The following is a 27562-nucleotide window of genomic DNA, read 5'->3' as shown; positions in this document are numbered from 1 at the left end:
TTTCAAATACAGAATCCAGTTAAATATTATATTGTTTATTAGTAATTTAAAAAGCATGAAATGAATTGCTCAGTAGTAAAATATTGCCTTCACATTTAAGCATGATGTATACAAAATTTTATGGTTCAACAAAAGGGCAAGCATCATTATTTCTCTTAAGTTCAGTGGCATTTGTCTGATGTTCTGGGGCTGTCCGTTCAACTTGTTTGGTAGGGAGAGGGAGCTTGATAGGAAAACTCAGCCTTTGGATTTTTAGAGTATGATACATCCGGATCCTCTGCTTCTGTTCTGGAGTTCCTGGATCTCTTTATGAAGTTTTTTGCTCTCTTGTAGGAATCCTTCATTGAGAAGTCGTTCCTGTTCCTATAAGGGGAAAGTGGAGACTGAATCTCTCACAGTATAGAACTTGTCCCATAATTGCCAAATTAGTTCCCCATTCACTACTGACATTAATCCCTCAATAACGTTTGACACTCTTTCCTGAAATGCTTTCCTCCCTTACCTTCCATTATATCCTTCTTTCCTGAGTCTCCTATGCCTGCCTACAATGTTTATGGACCTTATTCTCTAGTGTCAGAAATGTTCTTCTGTTATCACCACACAATTCCATTCTTAGGCCTCTTCACTTATATTCAACACAATCTTTCTAGAAAACCTATCACTTTTTTTTCATTTTTAGTGTGGGTTCTCAAATACATATCTAGGTAGGTTAAGGAGGATAAGTGAAATTCAACAGCAAAGTTACTACATGATGCTCAGAATTAGAGGGTATCAGGGAATTCAGTACAAATCTCCAAAATTTTGGTGGTAGAGGTAATAGAAATAAGTTGAGGAAATCTGGGTCTGCAGGGGCCCACACTTCTTTTCTGGATGACATCTAGACTCAACACAGACTTGGAGAAGAACTTGGAGAACAGAAAGGTACTGGTAGCTTGAGCACTTAATCAGTGTGCTTAAGAGGGTAAAAGTTTAGGGTGTTCTCTTACTTATTATGGTGCTCCCAACAGCAAAATCATAACAGGTATGGCAGTAGCAAAGCCACCACAGATCCCACTCAGTAGGAAGTACAGTTCTGATAATTTCCATGAAGTATGAACCAAGAAAATTACTCCTCTCTCATGAAATTACAATGTACTCATTTCAAAATGAGAATATATTACTTCTTGTGCCATTAGATGACAATTCAGTAGCAGAATGCATGTAAAAGGCCTTGAGTCACCAGAGATGGACAGGAATAGAAGCAGAAAGGGAGGGAAAGTCAACTAGAGTTGTGTTTGTGAGCATAATGCTGTAGCCCCTGTGTTTTGATTAGGGGCTGTAGAAGAGAACATTGAGATGACTCGACTTGAATACCTTAAGTTTAAGATCTAGAATATTCTTTTGTGCTTCCATCATGTCGGCCCTGTCCTTCTCCATCTTCTCAGTCAGCTGTTTCACGTGCTCCTGGTAACTCTTTTCTTGCTGTTCCATCAACTGCTGATTCTTCTCTTGCATTTCCTCCAACATTTTTTTTGCAGCCTCTGCAGATTCAGCCTTTACACGTTGCACTGAGGAAGAAAAAGAAGTAGATAAATATGGAGATTATATTTTTATCCCTTTATTTTGCCCTTCACCATTTTTTGGTTTGTTTTTTTCTTCTGTCACAGAGCAAACTTCCTGTTTGTGTAAATCTTCGCACTGGGAAACGAGAAGAGGGATAACCATATGTATCAGGAAGGAAAAATTCCATAGAACTAAGAACTGTACGTGCTATTATTTCTCTACCTCAGTGATTCCAGGTGGGCCAATACTGTTAACATTGACAATTCTAGAGCTTTCCAACTATCTAGAGTATTTTGAGCTTTCCTCACCTTCAATCTCCTTTTCTTTTTCTGAAAGTGACTGATCAGTCCTTAGAAGTGAATCAGCCACATCCTCCTTTGATTCCAAGTATTTCTTCAGCGACTCTTCTGCCTAGTGATGCAGAAGAAATTAGAATAAGGAAATAGAGACTATGGGTTAAAGCAAAACCCTACAATAATCTCTTAACTCAATTTAATGCAACCATCCATGTGACAACTTATTTTAGGATTCAAAGAGCATTTCAATCTTAACATATCCAAACCCCAAGTCTCTAAGAGAAAATGGATTTGGTCTGATTTTTCACTGCTCTATCCCCATCAACCTGAAAAATGCCTGGCATATATTTAGGCCTAAATAAGTGATTGTTGAAAGACTGATGATAAATGAGTGAATGAATTCCACAAATAATTTCTGAGTGCTCAAACTGTGCTTCCAAGGAGGAACCCGCTATCTGCTTCCTGGTCAGCTCTCTTGTTGCGTGAATAAGTGAATGGACGAATTAAAGGCAGAGGACACTACACACCAACCAGAGGGCCAGTTTGCTTGTTCCCAGGGGGACTTTGAAAGAGTCATGTCAACAATTTCCCTGGAATGGTTGTTTACCTGTATCCCCTTTCCAGGTGCTTTGTAATACTTATTCTTCAGCTCTTGTGTCTTCTGAATAAAGAGACGATAACCTCCTGGTTTAGAAAATGTCCCCTGCTTCACATCTTCTTCTAGGGGACCAAAAATATCCTGAAGTAAAGCCGTGCAACGATCTGATGATGCTTGCACGTTCTGCTTACAAAAGTCATTTCTCTTTGCTTCTAACTGAGCCTGGAAAGTGATAAATGACACAGAAGGTACAGTAAGCAATGAGGTACAGTAAGCACAGACCACTGGGAAATGTTTCTGCTGCAGAGACTGTGGGCACATCCCTCTCCTCACCGTGAGACCCTAGAACAGCCCTAGGATGTTTGCTTGTCAAGAAAAAATGTATCTACTTCCGTGTTTGTGATTCCCGGAAGCTCCTCTCCCCTAGTTTTCCTGCTTCAGGGAATGAGTCTCAAAGCACAGACACTATTTCCCTTGAAAACTTTTTATTTTCAATCTCTAATTTCAGTAATAGTTCAGAGCACAAATGTCAGAATCAAGCAGGCCTGCGTGGAGCTCCCAGTTCCACCACTTTGTGGCCTTGTGACACTCAACCTTTCAAACTGAAGTTTCCTTGTTCATAAAACAGAGAGAATAATACCTGTGTGATAGATTTCTTCTGAGGATTATATGTGGTGATACAAAGTATTAAGCCAGTGCCTTTTCGATAAATCCTCAGTAAAGGGTGAATGCTCATCTAATACATTCTTTAATAAGAGAATATTTTTGTGTACTTTCTAAATAGAGACCTAATGAAGGTGATGATTATACCCTAGGTATTTTCAGAATTTAGGAAGCCTAGCTGAATAATATAGTTGACTACTGTAGATCACTCAAGATCATTTAAACATCAAGCTTTTCTTTAGGCTGGAGGGATAACAATTGTCTGCTGACATAGACTATTATCATCAGAACATCTGATTGCAGTAATGTATCCCTTATAAAATATTGCCTTGCAAGTCAGGAGAAGGATCATCGTTTGTTAGGTGGCCATTTGCCATGCAATAATCCCACCTTAATTTGGGAGGAGACAGACTTGAAAAATATTCTCAAATAATAGTCTTAAGATTGTTTTCTCTTTCTCGGTTTTCTGAATGTTTTGTCTTTGCCTTCCATAAAAAAACAATCAATTATTAAGAGTTTTTAAAAGAATTGAATCTCCCCAGATTATCAGTGGAGAACATGAAAGCAATTTGTTTTTCGTTAATTTTAAAAGAAAAAATTAAATTAAAATATTCCTTTAAAATGTAATTTGTATCATCTACTTATTTGTTTAAAAAATACATTCCGGAGGGGAGAAAAAACAAAAGGGACATTTTGTGTGTGTGTGAAAAACTGGCCAGTTTTGGTCTATAGGACTTAGGCTAAGTATGTTTTTTTTCCTTTAATAATGGTTGCAAATAGGTACACATGACAGAGTGTTACTGTATAAGGGCCTAGGAAGCACTACTCTTTTCAGGAAAGATCCAGAGTTTTCTTCTGTAGCATGACCTTGCCTCTCATGAATACTAATTTCATGAGCTAAGACAGCAAATTTACCCCTAATTCCCTTTGGAACTTCTGGTCCACATCCTTGAAAGAATTCTTCATGAAGACTTCGATGGCCTCTCTCTCACTGGCCCTGTGCAGGTCCAGCAGCTGCTGGAGGGTTTCTGTGGGCAGCTGCACCTTCTGGCCCATCTGCTTGTCATAGTGGGCGATGGCCTTTCGCACTGCAGCCGAGTTCTCTATCTGGGCCAAGGCCATGACTGCGTTTTCCATGCAGGGCAGATCCCCACTGCTGATGGCATTGAGGTAGGTCAGCACCAAGTTCTCTAGTCCTACAGAAGGGAGAAAACTAGTGACTTGTCAGCTGGTGCGAGGGAGGGGAACAAATTTGATTCTGTTCAGACCCAAGAATGTTGATTTAATTATTTTTGAATCAACTGCAGAGTGTTCTGTATGCTTTTCAAGAGGCACAAATAATAGTTTTAAGGATTTTCTGTTAGCTTCTAGGTCTGCTGGAGTTTAAAGATTCTCTTTCCTACCCTCTCCATTCAAAATGAAGATGTTATAATGAATGGTCAGGATAAAGATATTTTGGGGTCCAAGATGTTAGATATTTATCTTTTCTTAGCCGCCTTCTCTCTGCCTCTATCCACCCCCCCACACACACACACTGCTTCCTCATTTTTATTTTGTGAAAAGCGTCAAGAAAAATACTTAGCTATCTTTTTGTTGTGCAAGCCACTAATCTTGTCTGGCCTAAGTAGGTGGGTGTTCCTGTATCTTCTCGTATCAGAGTTAGATGTAGCATGACCAGCACATCTCAGTTTGCCCAGGGCTTTGCTAGTTTTAGCAGTGAAAGTCCCAAATCCTGGGTAAAACCAGTCTCAGGCAAATGGGAATGGTTGATCACTCTACATATAGCAGTTCTTTGGGACTCCTCCTGGACCTTCTCTTCTTATACCACATTTTCACCCTTTTGTATAATTTTAAGTGTCATCTGGATGCATAACTTCCACATTTTATTTCCTGCTCTGACTTCATTTTTAAGCTTCATATTTGTATATTTAAATGCCTGCATAATATCCCTTCTTGTGTATATTGGAGGAACCTCAATATTCAACAATCCAAATCGAAACAACTTCATCCATTCTGAAAAAACTATTCCCCAGGTGTTCCTATCTGGGTAAATAACACGTCCATTCAAGCAGTTTCTTAAGCTTGAAACCTGGGGGACAGGTTCGGTTCTTCCTTCTTATTCCCTCCATTGCATCCACCATCAAACTTATAATAGATTTGACATCCAAAGTATAGGTGGGCCCTGGCTATGTTGGCCATCTCTACCACCATAACCTTAGCGTAACTCATTCCCATTGATTGCTGGATAATTTCTTCCATTAGTCCCCTCCAAAACATTATCTACAAAATACTCAGAAAGATAGTTTATATAAACTAGATGACTTCACCTCTCTTCCTAAAGTCCTTCAATATCCTTCCACTGAGCTTCAAATAAACACTAAACTCCTTGAAGCAATCTCCTGAAGTCTCCAGGGCACCACTCATCCTCGCTCTACTCTTGTTCCAATCCCACTGTCTTTCTTTTGTTTTCCTGAAGTTGTAAAGTTCTTTCCTGCTTCACGGCTTTCCAATAAGATATTCCCTTGGTCTGCAAAGCTATTCCTCTTGTTCTTCTTCTGGTTCATTACTACTCATTTTTAAATTCTCACATTAAACCTCACTTTCACAGGCCACTATTCTCTATCCTTTAGTCTAAACTGTATTCAACTGCCTAGCACACTTAGTCTCTCCAACCAGCTTATTTTTTTTTTTTTTTTTATTTCTTGGGCTTATCATTATAGATTTTTTTTTTTTTTTTACTGTTTTTACTTCTACTATGCTAGAAAGAGGATAGAAATGACATCCCTTTTATCCGTCTTTATACCCAGTGTTGGAACACAGTGGTTGTTACATTGCAGGCATTCACTAAATTTTTTTAATTGATGAACCAGAGAAATGCGCTAAGGTTAGTGGAAAAACCTCATATACACAAAAATCTTTGCCTTTTCCTGACTGTCATTTTACATAAATCTTCTGGAGGGATCTTTTATAAATGGGGACTTGAGAAGTTTGTGGAGATGGGTACTGCAGGCATACCCTGGAGATATTGTGGGTTTGGTTTCAGGCCACCACAAGAAAGCGAATATGATAATAAAGCAAGCCACATGAATTTTTTTGGTTTCCCAGTGTATATACAAGGTATGTTTACACTATATTGTAGTCTATTAAGTGTGTAATAGTATTATGTCTAAGAAATCAATGTACATGCTTTAATTTAAAATATTTTACTGCTAAAAAATGCAACCATCATCTGAGCCCTCAGCAAGTTGCAATCTTTTGGCTGGTGGAGGGTCTTGCCTTGATGTTGATGGCGCCGATTGATCAGGGTGGTGGTTGCTGAAGGTTGGGGTGGCTGTGGCAATTTCTTAAAGTAAGACAATAATGAAGTTTGCCACATGGATTGACTTATCCTTTCACGAAAGATTTGTCTTTGGCATGCAGGACTGTTTGATAGCATTTTACCCACAGTAGAACTTCTGTAAAAATTGGAGTCAGTCCTCTCAAACTCTGCTGCTGCTGTATGAACTAAGTTGATGTAATATTCCAAATTCTTTGTTGTCATTTCAACAATGTTTATAGCATCTTCAATAGGAATAGATTCCATCTCAAGAAACCACTTTCTTTGCTCATCCATAAGAAGCAACTCCTTATCCATTCAGGTTTTATCACGATATTTGCAGCAACTCAGTCACATCTTCAGGCTCCACTGTTAATTCTAGTCCTCTTGCCATTTCCACTACATCTGAAGCTACTTCCTACACTGAAATCTTAAACCCCTCAAAGTAACCCTTGAGTGTGGGAATTAACTTCTTCCAAACTCCAATTAATGTTGATATTTTGACCTCTTCCCGTGAGGTTCTTCATGGCGTTTAGAATATTGAATCCATTCCAGAAGGTTTTCATTTGGCTTTGTCCAGATCCATCAGAAGAATCATAATCTATGACAACTATAGTTTTAGAAAATGCATTTCTTCAATAATAAGCCTTGAAACTCAGAATTGCTCCTTGATTCATGGGTTGCAGAATGGATGTTGTGTTAGCAGTCAGGAAAACAACATTAGTCTCCTCCTACCTCTCCATCAGAGCTTTTGATTGAGCAGGTGCATTTTCAATGAGCAGGAATATTTTGAAAGGAATCTTTTTTTTCTGAGCAGTAGGTCTCAACAGTGGGTTAAAAATATTCAGGAAACCATATTATAAACAGATGTGTTGTCATTGAGGCTTTGTTCTTCCATTTATAAGGCATCGGAAGAGTAGATTTAGCATTATTCTTAAGGGCCATAGGATTTTCAGAATGGTAAGTGAGCATTGATTTCAATTAAGTCACCAGCTGCATTAGCCCTTTTTTAGTTTCCTAGGCTGCTCAAAGCAGATACCATGAAATGGTTTCAGCTTAAACAGTGGGAACTTCTTAGCTTACAAGCTTACAGTTTTAGGCCATGAACATGTCCAAATCAAGGCATCATCAAGGTGATGATTTCTTCTCCAAAACCAGCTGCTAGCAGTCCCTGGATCCTCGGCCACATGGCAAGGTTCATGGTGGTGTCTGCTGGTTGTTCCCTTCTCTTCTGCATTTTACTTCCAGCTTTTTGTTTCCATGGCTTTCTCTCCCTTTGTCTGAATTTCATTCTCTTATAAAGGACTCCAGTAAGAGGATTAAGATCCTTTCAGATTAAGGTGGATCATACCTTAACTGAAGTAGCCTCATCAAAAGATCTTACTTACAATGGGATTTATACCCTCAGGAATGGGTTAGTTTAAGAACATGATCTTCTGGGGTACACACAGTTCCAAACCATCACAAGGCCCTAACAAGAGAGTCAGCCTGTTCTTTGAAGCTTTGAAGCCAGACATTGACTTCTCTTCTCTAGTGATGAAAGTCCTAGGTGGCATTTTCTTCCAATAGAAGGCTGTTTCATCTACATTGAAAATCTGTTGCTTAGTGTAGTATAGCCACCGTCATCAATTCCTTAGCTAGATCTTCTGGATAACTTGCTGCAGCTTCTACATCAGCACTTACTGTTTCACCTTGTACTTTTATGTTAGGTAGATGGCTTTTTCTCCTTAAATCTCCTGAACCAACTTCTGCTAGTGTCAGAATTTTTCTGCAGCTTTCTCACCTCCCTCAGCCTTCATAGACTTGAAGAAAGTTAGGGCGTTTCTCTGGAATAGGCTTTGGTTTCAGGGAATGTTCTGGCTGGTTTGATCTATCCAGATCACTGCAACTTTCTCCAAAGCAGCAATAAGGCTACTTTGCTTTGTTATCATTTGTGTTCTCATTGGAGTAGCACTCCAAGAACATGTGCTTTGCATTCACAACTTCCCTAACTGTTTGATGTGAGAGGCCGAGCTTTCAACCTGTCTCAGCTTTCAACATGCCGTCCCTCACTACGTTTAATCATTTCCAGCTTTTGATTTAAAGTGAGAGAATATGACTCTGCCTTTCACTTGAACACTAAAGAGTCCACTGGGGGGCTATTAATTGGCCTAATTTCAATGTTGTTGTGTCCCAGGGACTAGGGAGGCCCAAAGAGAGGGAGAGAGATGGGAATGGCCTGTTGGTGGAGCAGTCAGATCACATGTAACCTTTATGGATTAAATTTGACATTTTATATTGGCATGGTTTGTGGGGCCCCAAAACAATTACAACAGGAACATCTAAGATCACCGATCACAGATCACCATAACAGATATAATAATAATGAAAAACTTTGAAATATTGTGAGAATTACCAAAATGTGACAGAGAGAACATGATGTTGGAAAAATGGCACTGACAGACTTGCTTGGTGAATGGTTGCCCCAAACCATCAATTTGTAAAAAATGCCATATCTGTGAAGCACAGTAAAGTGAAGCACAATCAAACAAGGTAAGCCTGTATATCGGAATTGAATTTTAGTTCTTTTCCTTTTTAATTTTTCTATTATGAATATTGGATGACACTGGAAATAGATTCAGTTTCCAAGTAAAGTTCATAAACGCAATCCTTGTGTTGCATTTTGGCTTCAATAGACTATACATTTATCAGAAGTGATCCTCATGCCCCTATCATTTATCCTCTAAAAAAGACAAAATAAAGTTCAGGTAAGAAGTGGCGAGAGAGACTTACGAGGCCCATTGACCATGATGTTGCCTGGGAGAGTCTTGACCTTGGAGTGATTGAAGATGTAGGAGCAGAAGTCTGCAACTTGTTCTACAAATTCAGAGTTTAGCTCTTCCTCAAGTAGCTGCTCGAGGCGGACAAGGAATTTCCTCTGAGCAGGTCGGTCAAAGATGAAGCACTTCTTCTGTGGGAAGAACTTTCGGATGCACAACCGAGGCTGATTAAAGTTTTTACTTTTTTGATCATTACCTGGAGGAAGGAAAATTAGAGGTGGTAGAACGAATTACCATAAATAATTGACCCCTCATCATCATAATTTTCGTGAAGGCTATGTAAGGAGATAAAAATCAACTATGGATCAGGATGAAAGCATAGGAAAGGGATTAGAGAACGAAAATTCTTTCTCCAAGGAAAGGATGTACTGCAATTTAAAACTGAATACAATTGATTCATCCAAGCAATGTTTTAATTTCCTTTAACAGAACAGCCAGGGGAACAGAGTTAGGGAATTGTAAAGTTTTAGCACCTACACAGAAATAACCATTACTGATACTGTTTTCTGTTACCTAATCATCAGACTCAAGTACCTTGTTTTAGTTTCAGTGAAAGCTCCAGGTACTCATCAGCAGTGATGGGTTGTCCATTTGCTACCAGCTCCAGGGAGAAATCTCTCAGAGTCCACACAAAGGCTGGGAAGAAGCTCATAAAGTCAGCTGAGTCATCGATCCCACTATCATCAGGTGAGGATTTTGCCCTGATTCGATCCGTCAGTTCTGTCACATAGCTGAGATGCTAACTTAGGAAAACTTCAGAAAAAATGATAGCACTTTTTATGCTATATTTTCTTCCAATGTTTACCTAAAATGAATTTCTCTTCATTAACTCATTCACTCATTCATTCCATAAATAGTTATTAAGCATCTACTACAAGCCAGACCATGTTCTAGGGGCTAAGAATATTGAAATGAATGAGACAAGGCTACCACTATGGAGCTTACATTCTAGAGAGGGAATCAGACAACAAAAAATGAAGCAACCGCAACAAAAAATAAAATCTCAGGTATTAACAATTATCTTAAAGAAAAATGAACCAGGCTAAGGGTTAGAAAACAACCGTGTGTGCATCTGTATTCTGTGGTACTTTATATAGTTGTTCTGGGAAGTCCTCTCTAAGGTAATAGGTGAACAGAAATCTTGGGGAAGGTCGACAGAGCCTGCCATACAGAAATCTGTTAGAGGGCAGAGGTAACGGCACCAGCAACTTCTTAAGTAGCAAACAGCAACAAGGACATTGTGGCCAGGACAGAAGTTCAAAAAGAGATAAGGGCCAGACCATTTAGGCCCTGTAAGTCATGATAAGGAGTTTGAATTTGAATCTAAATGTACCTGAAAACTATTGGGGAAAGTTGGCTTGAGCTGAGAAAGGATATGACCTGATATTTATGTTTAAAATGTCATTTTGGCTGGTAAGAGGCAAGAGTGTAAGCAGGGATGGGGACTTAGACCAGAGTTACCATAGAGGTGGTGATTAGACTTGGTCAGACTCGGGAAATACTTCAGGGAGGGGAGCTGACAGGATGTGCTGACTAATAGTTTCTAGGGTATGAGGGAAGGAAGATGATTCCTGTATTTTTGATCTGAGCACTGGTGTGAATTTTGTGGGAATTTACAGAAATAGGAAGAATGGGAAGGACTGGATCTGGACAGGAAAATTAAGAGTCTGTTTTTGTACATGTTGATTTTGAAGTGCCTCTTACACATCTCAGTGAAGGTGTTTAGTATGTGGCTAGATGTACAAGTTGGAAGCTGAGAGCAGAGATCATAATTGGGGATATAAATTTGGTGATTATTGACATATAGATGGTACCAAAAACCTTGAGCCTGGATGAGATCACTTAGGGACATAGAGTAGATAGAGAAAAGAAGAAGCCCAAGAACTAAAGAGCTATACTACTTAGAAGCCGTAAGGAAGAAGACCATACAGCCAAATAAACTAAAAATGTATAGCCAATGAGGAAGGTGGAAAATTAAGAATGCATGGTATTCCGGACAACAAAAGAACCAAGTGTATCAGAAAGGAGGAGGAAATCAACTGCATCATATACTGCTGAGAGATCAAATAAGATGAAAACTGAGACTGACCATTACATACAGGAACATGAAAGTGACCTCAATGAAAGCTAATTCAGTGCAACGCTTATGAGTGAGTTTGTGGAGACGGGAAAGTTGTGGATAATGACCAAGAATAGGTAATGCAGGAGAATGGATGTAAAAGATATGAGAAGGTTTTGGAACTGAGACACCAGAGTGTAGGATGGGTATCTATTGGTTGCTGAAGTCTCAAAAAAGGCAGTGAAGTTGATGCTAAAGTTTTTAACAAATGAATGGGTGTGTTTACTGGGAAGTTGGTAGATGACTGCAGTAAAGAAGGGTGGTTAGTCTGAGGTCATGTGCTTTAACAGAGCTTCTCTTTTTAAGGGGAGAGGAATGAGAAAGTATCTAGAAGCCTTAATAAGGAATAAGGAGGATACCTAACTCTTCTCTGGGATCTGTAACATGTAAGGTGTGGGAGAAAAAAAGACAGTCACTACTTAGGACCACTTGAGAGGTCTGTAGGGGAAAGAATGTCCTCACGGGATAGCCAGATTTCAATTAGAAGAGAACATTTAGAGAAGATAATAAGGGATATATGGATTTTGCTGAAGGGAAAAGAGGAGTATTAGAGGATACCAAAGGTTTGAAGATGGAGGGGAGATTAAGTCAAATAAGGGATATACAGAATCTTGTGTAGCTAGGTGCCTGAGTTCTATGTGTGACCTAGGAGGCTTGGACTTCTAGGGACTATTGAAGTAAGCTGGGGTGTTGAGAAAAATGGGATTCATTATGGAAGGGACTTGATGAATTCTTCCCAAGTTGGCCGCTTCTACACCTGGTGAAAAAAATAGAAGTGTTTTTTTTTTCTAAATTTATGGCTGTTCTGGACAAGGATACTGCAGTTGGTCCATGGCCTGCTGGTTGATGGTTCCCATGCTGTTGTACACGAAGGTGCTGCTCAGGAGGACTGCCAGGGCAAAGATCCAGGAGTCATTCTGGTTGTCACCCTGGAAGTCATCGTAGAGTCCACATTGAAGAGTGACTAAGAACACATGCTTTTCATTCTGAGAGACTGAATCAGAATCTCAGATCCACCTCTTTTAGATGTGAAAACTTAGGTAACTCACTTTCCTATGGATTATTATTTTTTCCATCCATACAATGAGTTTAACATTCAATTTATAGTGCGTTGAAACTTAAATAAAACTTTCTATATAAATGCATCTCAGAATTTTACGAGCCTAAGCATTTGAAAGTAGTAGCAATTATGATCAGCTACTAAAATTCAAATACATCTCCTGAACTGGGATTGTGATCCCATTGCATTCCTGTGATTCATCATGGTAGTTAAAATAAGCTCCTTCAGTAAGAGTTTTCTAGGCCCAAGGCTTGTGAGAAAATAATATATGATGCTTATGAAGAAAGATGTCATTACACTCTGACTTATCTTATGAGTAATGCTGCTGTGGGTGAGACTGTTCTTACCATCTCCCTGGGTCACTGTTGTGAAAAGTCATGTATGTTTGTAAAATATCTAGTCAGGTTTAGAGGTACCTTCAGCACTTCAATAATACACTTTGATATAATATGAGAGAAAAATGGCTAAAATAACATCGTTATCATTATTTCCTGGTCTGCAAAACCTAATAAATTGGCCTTACTATCCTCTCTATGCTTATGCTGGATGGTCAGGTGGGGTTCAGGGTTTACAGATTGCAGTGACTCCCTAATCAGCTCTTTGTGCACACTTTGGTTGAATTGGATCCATCAAACCTTGACTACTACCTAGTAAAGAAAAAGAATAATACATTAATATGAGCAACTATAGTGCAGGGTGGTGGAGGATGGTTAGTGCAAAGATGATCTGACATAAGTAGAATTTAAAAGACTTATTTTTTACCTTCTCAACATCTCCCAAGCCCTCAGTGTCAAGCAGGACTAGGGTGTGGTTTGTTTTCTTGGGATGAGGCACACACCACATCCAGATTCCCTTGGTGTGAGACTGCACCGTGGAGCCCAGAGCGAAGCCTGCAAAGGGAGTGGGGACATGAGGAGATAGAGTTTTAATAGCAGATGGTTCAGGGAATTGACCTATGAGTTGAGGTAAATCAAGGTTAAGAGAGGGAATTGAAGCCACAACCACTAATGATGTTAATTGCAATCATAGAAATAGGGAAGCAGAAACATCCAGTACAGATTGAAACATTTTTTTTTACCATAAAGATCAGTGGAAGCTTGCTGTTATTACATGAAGATACTAGTTGATATCGTTTAATTTATTGTTATGTACATTTATGATCTTTAATACTGCCTTATTCTATCTAGGAAAATAACATTTACACATCTAAAAAGGGAAAGTTAAGCAAAGAGGGAAGGGAGAGTGAGCTGACCCTTATCCTCCAGATCAGTGAAGATAAAAATCCCAACTACGACTGAAGATTAGCCTTCAATATTTATCTCTATCTCCAGAATTATGCTCCTTATATCACGGAGTGATGTGCAGTGTGGGTAGACAGAAGGGATTCATCTAAGCTTTGCTGATGCCACTTACCCTTTTTCTTCCCAGCCAGCTTGTTCATCAGGTAGGATTTGCCTGTGCGGTACAGGCCCACAATAGCCACCACAACAAGAGGCTGGTTGATGGCAGACAGGATCTTCAGGGCTTCCTGATTAACCTTCAGTTGCCCTTTAATGTTCTCAATGAGGCACACTGGGCCTGGCATGTGGATCTCTGAGGCCATGTCCAGGGTGTTACTTTATCTGCAAGGGGAAGAGATGGGATGAACTGAAATTTCCGGTCTGTTAGCTGAGATAGAACTTCACAATGTTGACTACACTTTTATTTTTTGTCCTTGAATTTTGCTCCCTTTACCAGTTTCACAAAGCCTTGTGGTTCTTTAGGATTGTCCTATAGATTAGTCCACTGGTTCCTTTTTTTCATAACTTTTTATTTTGAAATAGTTTTAGACTAATAGAAAAGTTGCACAAAGGATCTGGAGAGTTCCAATATACCACTTCTCCAGCTTCCTCTAATGTTAATACCTTATGTAACCATAGAACAATTTTTTGCAACCAGCATTTTAACATCAACACAATACTATTAACTAAATAGTACACCTTACTTGCATTTTACCAGTTTTCCCATTAATGTCCTTTTTTTCTGGTCCAGGAGCTAATCCAGCATCCCACATTGTTTTTATTTATTATGTTTCCTTGATTTCCTCTCATTTTAGACAGTTCCTCAGTCCTTATTTGTCTTTCATGACCCTGACACTTTAGAAGACTGGTCAGTCATTTTGTAGAATATCCCTCAATTTGCATTTGCCCGATGTTTCGACATGACTAGATTGTCACAGAAGGGATGGTCTGCTAATCTCAGTGCATCCATACCAAGGGATTCATGATGTCAATATGATTTATTACTGGTGACGTTAACTTTGATCACTTGATAAAAGTGGTGTCTACCAGTTTTCACCAATGTAAAGTTATTTTTACCCATCTGTAATGAAAAAGTATAATCTAGGAAGATGCTATTGAGACTATACAGATAAAGTCTCACCACACTCTCATATCATACTTTTGGCACTGGATTTAGCATTCATGAGTTTTGCTTGCAAAAATTACTATTATCTTTGCCAAAAGGTAGTGATTTTCAATAAACATCATTTATTCTACATTTATAAATTGGAATTCTACTAAAAGGAAGAGCAGCCCTTTTATCTATCTATCTGTTTATCTATCTATCTATTTATTTATACCTATATGTACTTCTACATACTTATATTCTATGGGTTATAATACTTTACAACCACTATTTATTTTATTGTTCAGCTTGTCCAAGATTTGATCATTGGGAGCTCCTTCTCACTGACTCCCATGTTCTTATGACATGCCGCATAATATTTTGAGCACTTCCTTACTCTCTGGCACACTGATATGTTCCAAGCCTCTCTTACATTTTCCCTTCTTCAGCCCTAAAATTGACCATTTCTCTAGGAAGCCCTGGTTGTTTTATTGGATAGTGAGCACTTGCTTTTATGGGTAAAGCCAACTGGACTTCCTGTCTCTTCAGTGGAAGATGGCCAAAACCTTTTTTTTCCATTATCAGGACCCATTTGCTCTTACAATATTGGCCCACAGATATTGCTGGCCTCTGATTATCGATTTGAGTTTATATCATGAGGCATCCCACAATAAAATGGGAATTAACCAACGACTTACTCAGTAAAAGTGGCTGCACAAATATTTCATAAGCTCTTAAACTGCAATGACTTTCAAGTTATTGTATAATGTTTCCTCTTTTTGCAGATCTTAAGTTGCCTGCCTTCTATTTACCTAGAATTATAAAAGTTGGTAAAAAAAAAAAAAAAAAAAAAGGCAAGAGATGGAATCTGAGCTTTAAGCAGGTTTTGTCAAAGACAAAACTTCTGGGAAGATGGTGGAATAAGGAGAGACAGAATTCACTCCTCCACCCAAAACACCTAGAGATACTGAAAGAGAAAAATTTCCCACCAAAATCTTTATCCAATAAAGCTGTCCTTCAAAAATGAGGGGGAGTTTAAAATATTCATAGATAAACAGAAGCTGAGAGAGTTCTTTAATGAGACCTGCCAGGCAAGAAATACTAAAGGGAGTTCTGCTAGTTAAAAAAAAAAAAAAGACAAGAGAGAGATCTTGGAGGAGAGTGTAGAAATGAAGATTATCAGTAAGGGTAACTAAAAGAATAAAGAGAGAAAAAATATATATGACAAATAAAAGCTGAAGGATAAAATGGTAGAAGTAAGGACTGCTTTTACAATAATAACATTGAATGTTAATGGATTAAATTCTCCAATCAGTAGAATGGATTAAAAAAATATGATACATCGATATGCTGTTTACAAGAGACACATTTTAGACCCAAAGATACAAATAGGTTGTAAGTGAATGGATGGAAAAAATACTCTTTGCAAGCAGTAACCAAACAAACAAACAAACAAACAAACAAAAAAGCTAGGGTAGCTATACTAATATCAGACAAAATAGACTTTAAATGCAAAAATGAAGTAAGAGATGAAGAAGGACACTATATATTAATAAGAGGAGCAATTAACCAAGAAGAAATAATAATCATAAATATTTTTGCACCTAATCAAGGTGTCCCAAAGTACATGAGGCAAACACTGGCAAAATTGAAGGGAGAAATAGACGTCAATACAATAATAGTGGGAGACTTCAACACATAACTATCTTCAATAGATAGACCACCTAAACAGAGGAAACAGAGAACCTAAATAATATGATAAATCCACAAGACCTAAAAGACATATATAGAATATTGCACTCCAAAACAGCAGTATATACATTCTTCTCAAGTGCTCATGGAGCATTCTCCAGGATAGACCACAAGCTGGGGCAAAAAACAGGTCTTAATAAATCTAAAAAGTTTGATATTATACAAAGCACTTTCTCTGATCATAATGGGATGAAGGTGGAAATCAATAACAGCCAGAGAACTGCAAAATTCATGAATATATGGAGGTTAAACAACACATTATTAAACAATTAAGTGGGTCAAAGAAGAAATTGCAAGAGAAATAAGCAAATATCTCAAGATGAATGAAAATGAGAACACGACATCACAAAACTTTTATGGGATGCACTGAAGGCAGTGCTGGAGGGAAATTTACAGCCCTAATCACCTACATTAAAAAGGAAGAAACAGCTAAAATCAAAGACCTAACTGAACACCTTAAGAAAGTAGAGAAAGAACAGCAAACACTTCCGAAAACAAGCAGAAGGAAAGAAAGAAGATAAGATGGAAATAAATAAAATGGAGGAAAAAAAAAAACAAAACCACAATTGAGAGAATCTACAAAACCAAAAGTTGGTTCTTTAAGAAGATCAATAAAGTTAACAAACCCTTAGCTAGACTAACAAAGACAAAAAAGAGAGAAGATGCAAATAAATAAAATCAGAAATGAGAGGGGGTCATTACCATGGACTCTGAAGAAATAAAAAGATCATAGGAGAATACTGTGAACAACTGTACACTAACAAACTAGACAACTTTGATGAAATGGACAATTTCCTAGAAACACATGAACAACTTACACTAACTTAAGAAGAAATAGAAGTCCTCATTAAACCAATCACAAGTAAAGAGATTGAAATTGTCATCAAAAACTTCCCAACAAAGAAAAGCCTAGGACCAGATGGCTTCACAGGTGAATTTTACCAAGCATTCAAAGAAGAATTAATACCAATTAACCAAACTCTTCCAAAAACTTGAAGAAAAGGGAATACTACCTAACTCATTCTGTGAAGCCAACATCATGCTAATACCAAAGCCGTATAAAGACGCTACAGGAAAGAACATTATACACCAATCTCTCTAATGAATATAGATGCAAAAATCCTCAACAAAATACTTGCAAAATCAAATTCGACAGCACATTAAAAGAATCAAGCACCATGACCAAATGGGTTTTATCCAAGTTATGCAAGGGCTTCAGTACAAGAAAATCAATTAATGAATAACACCACATTAACAACTAAAAAGGGAAAAACCACATGATCAATGTGACTGATTCAGAAAAGGCATTTGACAAAGTCCACCACAGCTAACATCATATTCAATGGTGAGAGACTGAAAGCTTTCCCTCTAAAATTGGGAATAAGACAAGGATACTTATTGTCACCACTGCTATTCAACATTGTGCTAGAGGTTATAGCTAGAGAAATTAGGCAAGAAAAAGAAATAAAAAGCATCCAAACCAGAAAGGAAGAAGTAAAACTTTCACTATTTGCAGATGACACAATCCTGCATTTAGAAAGCCCCAACAAAACTATGACAAAGCTACTGGAGCTAATAAATGAGTTCAGCAAAGTGGTGGGATACAAGATGAATATGCAAAAATCAATAGTGTTTCTATTTCCTAGTCATGAGCTATCTGAGGAGGTAATCCAGAAAAAAATTCCATTTACAATAGCAACTAAATGGTTCAAATATCCAGGAGTAAACTTAACCAAGGATGTAAAGGACCTGCATACAGAAAACTACAAAATGTTGCTAAAAGAAATCAAGGAAGACCTCCACAAATGAAAAGACATTCCATGTTCATGGATTGAAAGGCTAAATGACATTAAGATGTCAATTCTGCTCAAAATGATCTACAGAATCGATGAATACCATTCAAAATTCTGACAGCCTATTTGCAGAAATGAAAAAGCTAATTATCAAATTTATTTGAAAGGCAAAGGGGCCGCAAATTGCCAAAAACATCTTAAAAAAGAAGAATGAACTGTTAGAACTTATGCTTCCTGGCTTTAAAGTGTATTATAAAGCCACAGTGGTCAAAATAGCACGGTACTGGCATAAACATAGGCATTTTGATTGATGGAATTGAATTGAGAGTTCAGAAACAGAGCATCAGGTCTATGGTCAACTGATTTTTTTTAAAAATCCAATTTTATTGAGCTATATTCACATACCATACAGTCATCTGTGGTGTACCATCACATAGTTGTGCATTCATCACCACAATCAATTTTTGAACATTTTCATTACTCCAAAAAGAATGAAAATAAGAATAAAAGATAAAGGTCAAAAAGAACACCCAAATCATTCCATCTCCCCCATCCTACCCTATTTTTCATTTAGTTTTTGTTGCCATTTTTCTACTCATCTGTCCATACCCTGGATAAAGGGAGTGTGAGCCACAAGGTTTTCACAATCACACCATCACACCATGTAATCTACATAGTTATACAATCATATTCAAGAATCAAGTCTACTTGGTTGCAGTTTGACAGTTTCAGGTATTTCCTTCTAGCTATTCCAATACACTATAACCTAAAAAGGGATATCTGTATAGCACATAAGAATGCCCTCCAGAGTGATCTCTTGACTCCATTTGAAATCTCTCAGCCGCTGAAACTTTATTTTGTTTCATTTCACTTCCCCCTTTTGGTCAAGAAGATTTTCTCAATCCCATGATGTCAGGTCCAGGCTCATCCCCAGGAATCATGGCCCACATTGCCAGGGAGATTTACAACCCTGGGAGTCATGTCCCATGTAGGGGGGAGGGCAGTGAGTTCACCTGCCTAATGGGCTTAGAGAGAGAGAGAAAGGCCACATGAAGCAGCAAAGAGATTCTCTGGGGGAGACTCTAGGCACAATTATAAGTAGGCTTAGCCTCTCCTTTGCAGTAACAAGCTTCATGAGGGCAAGCCCCAAGATCAAGGGCTCTGCCTACTAAATTGTTAGTCCTAAATGTTTGTGAGAATATCAGTATTAACTCAGATGGGGACATCCAACATTTTCACATTTTTCCGCAGTTCCTCATGGGGGCCCTGCAAAAATATTTTTATTCTCTGCCCAAATTACTTTGGGATGTAACAATATTTCAAACTAACCTATACAAACCTACCAGATCTCACTTCCTATTCAAAGTTCCATGTAATTATGGTGTTTGAATAAACTGACTGTACAAGTTAAATTATTTAGTGTGCTGCAGAGAATATATATCTCACACCAAATAAACATCTCTTCCCTTGGTCTCACATGGAAGTTGAAGTTTTAAAACACAGTCAATGTCATCCATTACCCTTTGGCCTGATTTCCCTTAGTCCTAACCAGATCTACTTCATTCACATCTCTAATTGAAGTCTGGACTCTTTTTCAGCTTGTTTAACAGTTGCTATTTGTGGTAATACTTGGTCAATTGATATTTGACAAGGGTCCCAGATCCACTCAACTGGTACAAAACAGTGTCTTCAATAAATGATGCTGGGAGAACTGAATATCCATATCCAAAAGAATAATAATAAAAAAAAGACCCCTATCTCACTCCCTATACAAAAATTAACTCAAAATGGATCAAAGACATAAATATAAGAGCCAGTGCCATAAAACTCCTAGAAGAAAATATAGGGAAACATCTTTATGTATTTTTTATATATCTAGTGATAGACAGTAGTTTCCTAGACTTTACACCCAAAGCCCAAGCTACAAAAGAAAAAATAGATAAATAGGAGCTCCTCAAATTGAATACCTCTGTGCTTCAAAGGACTTTGTCAGAAGAGTGAAAAGGCAGCTGACTCAATGGGAGAAAATATTTGGAAAACACATATCAGATGAGGGTTTGATATCCAGAATATACAAAGAAATCCTACAAGTCTACAATAAAAAGACAAATATCTCTTTTTAAGAAAATTAAAAATGGGTAAAAGACATGAATAGATATTTTTCCAATGAGGAAATACCAATGACTAAAAAGCAAATGAAAAGATGCTCATCTTCACTAACTATTAGGGAAATGCAAATCAAAACCACAATGAGATATCATTTCACACCTACTAGAATGGTCACTATTAAGCGAACAGGATACTACAAGTGTTGGAGAGGACCAGCTGGTGGGAATGTAAAATGGCACAGTCTCTGTGGAAGGCAGTACAGAAAACACTATAGAATTGCCCTACAACCTGGCAATTCCATACTTGGTATATACTGAGAAGCACTGAAAGCAGGGACGTGAACAGACATTTGCACACCGATGTTCACAGCATTATTAACAATTGCCAAAAATGGAAACAATCCAGCTGTCCATCAAGTGATGAACGGAAAAAGAATATGTGGTATATGCATACGATGTAGTCTTATAGTAGTAAGAAGGAATGAAGTCCTGAGTCATGCGACATGGATGAACCTTGAGGACAGTATGTTGAGTGTAATAATTCAGACACAAAAGGACAAATATTGTACAATCTCACTAATATGGACGAATTAGAATATGTAAACATATGGACATAGAATCTAGAATATTGATTACCAGGAGATAGAATGAGGCTAGCAAATGGGGAACTGTTTCTTAAGATGTGCAGAATTTTAAACTAGGCTGAATTAAAATGAGTGGAACTAGATAGACATGATGGTAGCGTGTTATTGTGAGTATAATTAATAGTGCAGAATTGTGTGTGAATGTAATTGATAGGGGAAATTTAGAGTCATAGATGTAAAGCCAGAAGTTAAAACCTGAGAATCTATAACTTAGTAAATCTTGTAGTGGATGGTGACTGTGATTAACAGTACAAATGTAAAAATTTCCTCCATGGACTAGAACAAATGTAGGAAACTATTACAAGAATTTAATAATAGAATGGTAAATGGGAAAAAATGCACCTGCTCCAAACTATGGACTATTGTTAACAGTAATATCTTAATATTCTTTCATCAAGAGTGACAAATATACTGTACCAATGCTAGGGATCAATGATGGGGATGGATAAGGGGCACAGGATGTTTTGGGGTTTCTCTCTTTCTCTCTCTCTTTTTTTTTTTTTGCTTCCTGGAGTAATGAAAATGTTTGAAAATTGATTGTGGTGTTGAATGTACAGCTATGTGATGGTACTGTGAACTACTGATTGTCTATTTTGGATGGATTGTATGGTGTGTGAATATATCTAAAAAATTGCATTAGAGGAAAAAAATGAAAAAAAGTAAAAAAATAAACTGACAAGATGTGGATAAAATATGCAGAGTTTGAGGAAAAGTTTGCCAAAGATATTATAGTTTATCATATTACTGATTGCTGGATAATGAAAATGCCTGGTATACTTCTGTTTGACTCCTGATAAATATTCCTAATAATCTATAGAATATGATCAATGTGTTTATCTTTTTGGAAATAAAAATTGTTTTTAATAACTTCAAATATATGTGCATATATATAAATATATATGTGTGTGTATTTATATATATATATATATATACATATATATATATATATATATATATACGTAAAACCCTTAAAATTCCTAGCTTAAATCTTATGAGGCTGATTAGTGGAGTAAAAATACTTTACATTTGTATAGCTTTAAAATACTGTGTCTAGAGAGGAGCATGGCCTTCTCCTCTCCCCAGCGTGGCATGTGCTTGTCCATTGATATCAGTGTACTCTGAAAAGGGAGAGTCATCTGGCAAAAATGTTACTTTGCCTGCTGTGTTCAAGGCTCCCATTAGACCGGATATTGTGAACTTCGTTCACACCAACTTGCGCAAAGACAACAGACAGCCCTATGCTGTCAGTGAGTTAGCAGGTCATCAAACCAGTGGAGTCTTGGGGCACTGGCAGAGCTGTGGCTTGAATCCCCAGAGTTTGAGGTGGTGGGACTCACTGATCTGGCCAGGGTGCTTTTGGAAATATGTGTCGTGGAGGTCGCATGTTTGCACCAACCAAAACATGGCGTCTATGGCACCGTAGAGTAAACACAACACAGAAGCGATATGCCATCTGCTCTGCCCTGGCTGCCTCAGCCTTACCAGTGCTGGTCATGTCTAAAGGTCATTGCATTGAGGAAGTTCCTGAACTTCCTTTGGTGGTGGAAGATAAAGTTGAAGGCTACAAGAAGACCAAGGAGGCTGTTTTGCTTCTTAAGAAACTTAAGGCCTGGAATGATATCAAAAAGGTCTATGCCTCTCAGCGAATGAGAGCTGGCAAGGGCAAAATGAGAAACCGTCGTCGCCTACAGTGCAAGGGACCATGCATCATCTATAATGAGGACAATAGTATCATCAAGGCCTTCAGAAATATCCCTGGAATTACTCTGCTTAATGTAAGCAAGCTGAATATTTTGAAACTTGCTCCTGGTGGGCATGTGGGACATTTCTGCATTTGGATTGAAAGTGCTTTCTGCAAGTTAGGTGAACTGTATGGCACGTGGCATAAAGCTGCTTTCCTCAAGAGTAACTACAGCCTTCCCATGCACAAGATGATGAATACAGACCTTAGCAGAATCTTGAAAAGCCCAGAGATCCAACGAGCCCTCTGAGCACCACGCAAGAAGATTCATCGCCGAGTTCTAAAGAAGAATCCACTGAAAAACCTGAGAATCATGTTGAAACTGAATCCCTATGCAAAGACTATGCGCCGAAACACCATTCTTCGCCAGGCTAGGAATCACAAACTCAGGATGGATAAAACTGCAGCAGCACTAGAGGGCAAATCAGATGAGAAGGGGGTTCCAGGCAAGAAGCCTGTAGTGGGGAAGAAAGGAAAGAAGGCTATTGGTGTTAAGAAGCCACAGAAGCAGAAGCTTTTGGTGGGAAGGAAGGCTGCAGCTACCAAGAAGCCAGCAGAAAAGAAACCTACCACAGAAGAGAAGAAGCCTGCTGTTTAAATTGCTTATTCCATGAAAGTCAAATTATATTGGACACCTTATTTTGAATAAAGATGAGGTGAAAAAGGCAAAAAAAAAAAAAAAAAAATACTGTGTCTATCATATCACTTGATCCTGATACATTTCAGGGGAATATGTTACAAAATAAAACCAGAAATTGCATAAACTCTCAATTTAAGTTGTATAGTACAGGCAGTAAGTGTTAAGGATCAGTAGAAAGGGAAAAGGTGCTGTTTTTACCCAATGAGCAGGATGTTAAGGGAATGACTTTAGCTCAGAATGGGATAAGGAAAGAAGGTCAAAATTCTATGGTTTCTCAGTTTAGTCTAAGGCTGCCGCCACTTCAGATGAAGGGGGATCAGCATATGGAGGGAACAACCTACAAACCAAAGATTCAACTGGTCTGTGGTTGGGATACATACAAAACTGGTGGTACTTGAAGCTAAAGAATAAACACAGTCTTCCTGGAACGTCTATTTTAGTTTAGTCCATTTCTTTTGTAATAAAAACAAATATGCATATGAAAAACATGACACACCTAATAATTCATTACAATTTTCTTTTGCCTGCTTGCTTCCTGTAAACAAAATTTTCATGTTCTCATGACATTTTTTTTCTCCCTTTCAGTGCTAACTAACAAAATCCCAATGGTGAGTCTTGAAATTATAGGCCCTTGCAATTTCTGGTAAAAGAAACCAGAAATCTTAGAAGGAGAAATTTTTTCCCTTTTCCCCATAGCTTCAGAAAAGCAAAGGTTCTTCTGCATCATAAAACTGTTTCTGATATAGTGGTAGATTGAAAACTTTCATAGGGATATCACTGTGTCCAATGTGGTGACTAGGTGAAATTGAACTGATAATGGTTCTATAATCTGTTATAGAAGATGACTTCCAAGGCAAACATCTATCAGAGATTGCTATATTCTGAGAAATGTTGCTGATAACCCTTAAAAGTTTACTATCATGATTGTTTTATTTAATTTGTTGTCCTGGAATTAATATTTAAATTGGCAACTCAGTTTTCTGAGAAATAGAAATTATTATAAGATTTCTTTATTCAGTCAGAGGAAGACTTGGAATTTTCTTCTTCTCTATGCCATAAAGTAAATCCCATGACTGTTGGATTATGTATTTGAATAATAAAAAAAGACAAAGATCATTTTACAAAGGTGTCAAGAAAGAAATGACAATCTTAAAACATTTCCAACTCTTAGTTTAGGCTCTAAGTCTGTTGGTGCCTAATTCAACACAGAGCACCAGCAGTGGGCACTTAGACATGCTGCCGGCCTGCTAATGCCAGGATCCCATCTCAACTGGTGTCCTAATCAGGCTCGGCAGCAGCCGGTCTTGAGGATTTGCCATTTTAGAGAAAACTTCCTGTCCCTTATAAATCTTCTCCTATCCTGCTCAAGTCTTACCCAGAAAAGAGATCCTTTAGAGATGGAAAGAAAGCAGCTTCAATAAGAAAGTTATAAGAGTACCTACCTTGTTTCCTCTTTGGCTGAGTTCAGCTGCACTGGTTTCTGTTACTTTATGCCCTCACTGGAACTTTTGGCTTTTATCTTACTCATCCAATGTCCAGGGGCTTTCTAGATTTTCTTCAGAGAGCCGGTGACTGTATATAATAGTTTTGTTATGAAACTGAAAGCACTGATTAGAAGGCAGTGACTTGGTAAATATGAGAGGAATTGCTGGTAGCTGTGCTAGGGGTGGGTGTAGGGCTCCACCTTGATTTCTTTACTAGAACTTCCACATTTTATAATTGGAAGAGATCTCAGAGACTGTTTTCAAAAATAAAAATTTAAAAAGGTCCATTGGATAATTTAAAATGTAATGACATCTTTCTCAGATTTGGAGGCTAGTTTGAGAAGCATGGGGTGAGAAAGCTTAACATAATATTCTTCTAGGTACAATTTTGTGGAATATTAGACCCATTTACAATGGACCTGGTTAGTGGTGTATAGTAAGGATCATAAGTACCCCAAGGGAATGTCTTATACCCTTAGGAATTCTCAGTACATAACCCAGGTCTTGACACTTATCACTTAAATGATAAATAATAATGATAGAATGGAGAAGTAAATTGTGGTATATTTGTACAATGGTAATGACATAACATGAAAATGAAGAAACTATAGGTGTACCCAATAACATGGATGCATCTTGCATTTATGATGCTGAGCAAAACGAACCATGCACAATAAAATGAATATTGTTCAATTCCATTTATATAATGATCACAAACAGGCAATTTAACCTCTGATGTTCAATGTCAGGAGTGATTATCTTTGAGGTGGAGGGAGGGGTTTTTGACTGGAAGAGAGCACCAGAGAGCTTCTGTTTGTTGTTAATGCTCTTTTCCTTGACTTGATAATAATTACAGGGAAGTGTTCATATTGTGATGTTTCATTGACTGTATACTTTTGAGCTGAGTCCTTTTCAATTCCTATGTTATACTTTAATTAAAAAGTTAAAGTAAACCCTGGCAGAAATTCCTGTAGAAGTAAAAACCCCACTTGAAGTCTATAATTACAAATGCTTTGTCTCAAAACAAAGCAAAAGAAAACAAACATGCCTTGAACTAACTGATCACGCTTGTCACAGTTCTGAAAGTGAAAGTAAGGCAGGGCTGCTTGGAAATGGACAACTGTCAGGAAATCAGTTGCTTTTCCTTCTGACTCATAGAGTCTGTTGCTTATATCAGACAACTCAAAAATTGTGCCAAGGGTTTTTGATTTTTTTGAGATCTGTGTATTATGTAAGGATTAATAAGAGTGAATTTCCTCTGCCTATGAAGAGCCCATTTCACCTCTCTCCTTTCTGGAGTGTTTCTTCTGAGATAAGTAAGCCTGAACCATTTCTCTAAACTTCTGAATGTAAATAAAACTCTCCAGGGGCTAAGTAAAACCACTGCCAATTTTACAATCCAGAGAGGTCCCCAAAGGTCTGAATTCCATCCATTCCTTTTGAAATGTAAACAGCTGGGAAGGTAGAGCTCTACCTTCTTGGAAGCTTCACCTAGGTCGGTGTCTATCCTGGCTGTAGCCATTGACTGGTCCAGGGATGAGAGATGTTTTATTATACTTTGGGATGAAGGCAATTCACTGAACAAATGGCAACCTCAATTTCTAAGTGAACAGGATGAGCTATATGAACGGATGTGCAGCCAAGTTTAGGATGTAACTCCCAATGGCGTTGCTGAGTTCTCTAATGGGAAAGCAGGATACTGTTAATCCTGAAGAAACATGTACCATATGAGGTAAAAATGGTGCAGTGTAACTGGATTGTATGAGTTTGGATGTATAAATATAGTCACTTGCAGACTACTTACATATATGTATTTGGTTCTGCTTAATCAATAAAATAGTTTTCTTTCTTTTCTGTGTTGTGGAAAGGATTGACTTTGAAAGAACTGAATTTCCTACATACCCTCCAGCCCTTTTCAGATAAACTAAAGCTATGGTCTGTAGACAAATTTGGAAATGTTGATTATGAGTAATTTAATTCATGTTATATGCAGCATTTCTGGAAAATGCTCATAAATCAATAATGCTTGGATAAAACCTTCAAAGATATTTTAACAGTACTTAACAGAATATAATGAACAGTATTTCTAGCTAATTGAAGGACTTAGAGGTTTTTTTAAAAAAGTTTTCTGTGTATTGTTAATTTCTTTTCAATAACTGAATTATTTATTAATCATAGAAATGCACAAATATAACAATAAGGTATTTTCCATTTTTAAAAAGAAAATCATTGATTTCAAGAAACATTTTCTGAATGATTTCCATGTATTGGGTATTGCAATTTAATAGGTAATATATTTGTTAAAGTATTTAATAATGATGACTATATCCAAAACTGTCATATATTAGGTTCACTGGGTACATTGAAGTTACTTATACCAAGATGTGTCAGATAGGAAAGACTGTTTCGAATGAAGGATTGTCCTGGCCCCCTTGATTTGAACAGTAACCAGGGTAATCTGATATAGTTTATGAGACTGAACTATTTTGCTGAGCAACTAAAGGAGGAAATGTTCATGACAATTGCAGGTTGGAACTGGGGCATCATTTTATTCATGTGGTAATTTACTTCAAATATTTCAGGATGATCAGTGTAATATGTG

General features: G+C 37.7%; 1 protein-coding gene and 1 pseudogene across 1 annotated transcript; one reads left to right on the top strand and one right to left on the bottom strand.

Annotated features, from left to right (window-relative positions):
- Positions 1 to 25093, bottom strand: LOC119527061 (guanylate-binding protein 2-like). The gene is made up of 11 exons (XM_037826696.1): positions 24919 to 25093; positions 13827 to 14035; positions 13176 to 13303; positions 12173 to 12282; positions 9769 to 9965; positions 9188 to 9430; positions 4015 to 4295; positions 2446 to 2658; positions 1851 to 1953; positions 1354 to 1547; positions 1 to 363 (listed from the first exon to the last, which is right to left on the bottom strand). The coding sequence occupies exons 2-11, from the start codon at positions 14014 to 14016 to the stop codon at positions 253 to 255; spliced, it is 1770 nt and encodes a 589-aa protein (XP_037682624.1). The 5' UTR covers positions 14017 to 14035; positions 24919 to 25093; the 3' UTR covers positions 1 to 252.
- Positions 22435 to 23467, top strand: LOC119527066 (annotated as a pseudogene).
- Positions 25094 to 27562: the final 2469 nt, after the last annotated feature.

The sequence above is a fragment of the Choloepus didactylus genome, chromosome 2, assembly GCF_015220235.1.
Source record: "Choloepus didactylus isolate mChoDid1 chromosome 2, mChoDid1.pri, whole genome shotgun sequence".
NCBI classification, from domain to species: Eukaryota; Metazoa; Chordata; class Mammalia; order Pilosa; family Megalonychidae; genus Choloepus; species Choloepus didactylus.
This window is presented reverse-complemented; position numbering and strand designations above follow the sequence as displayed.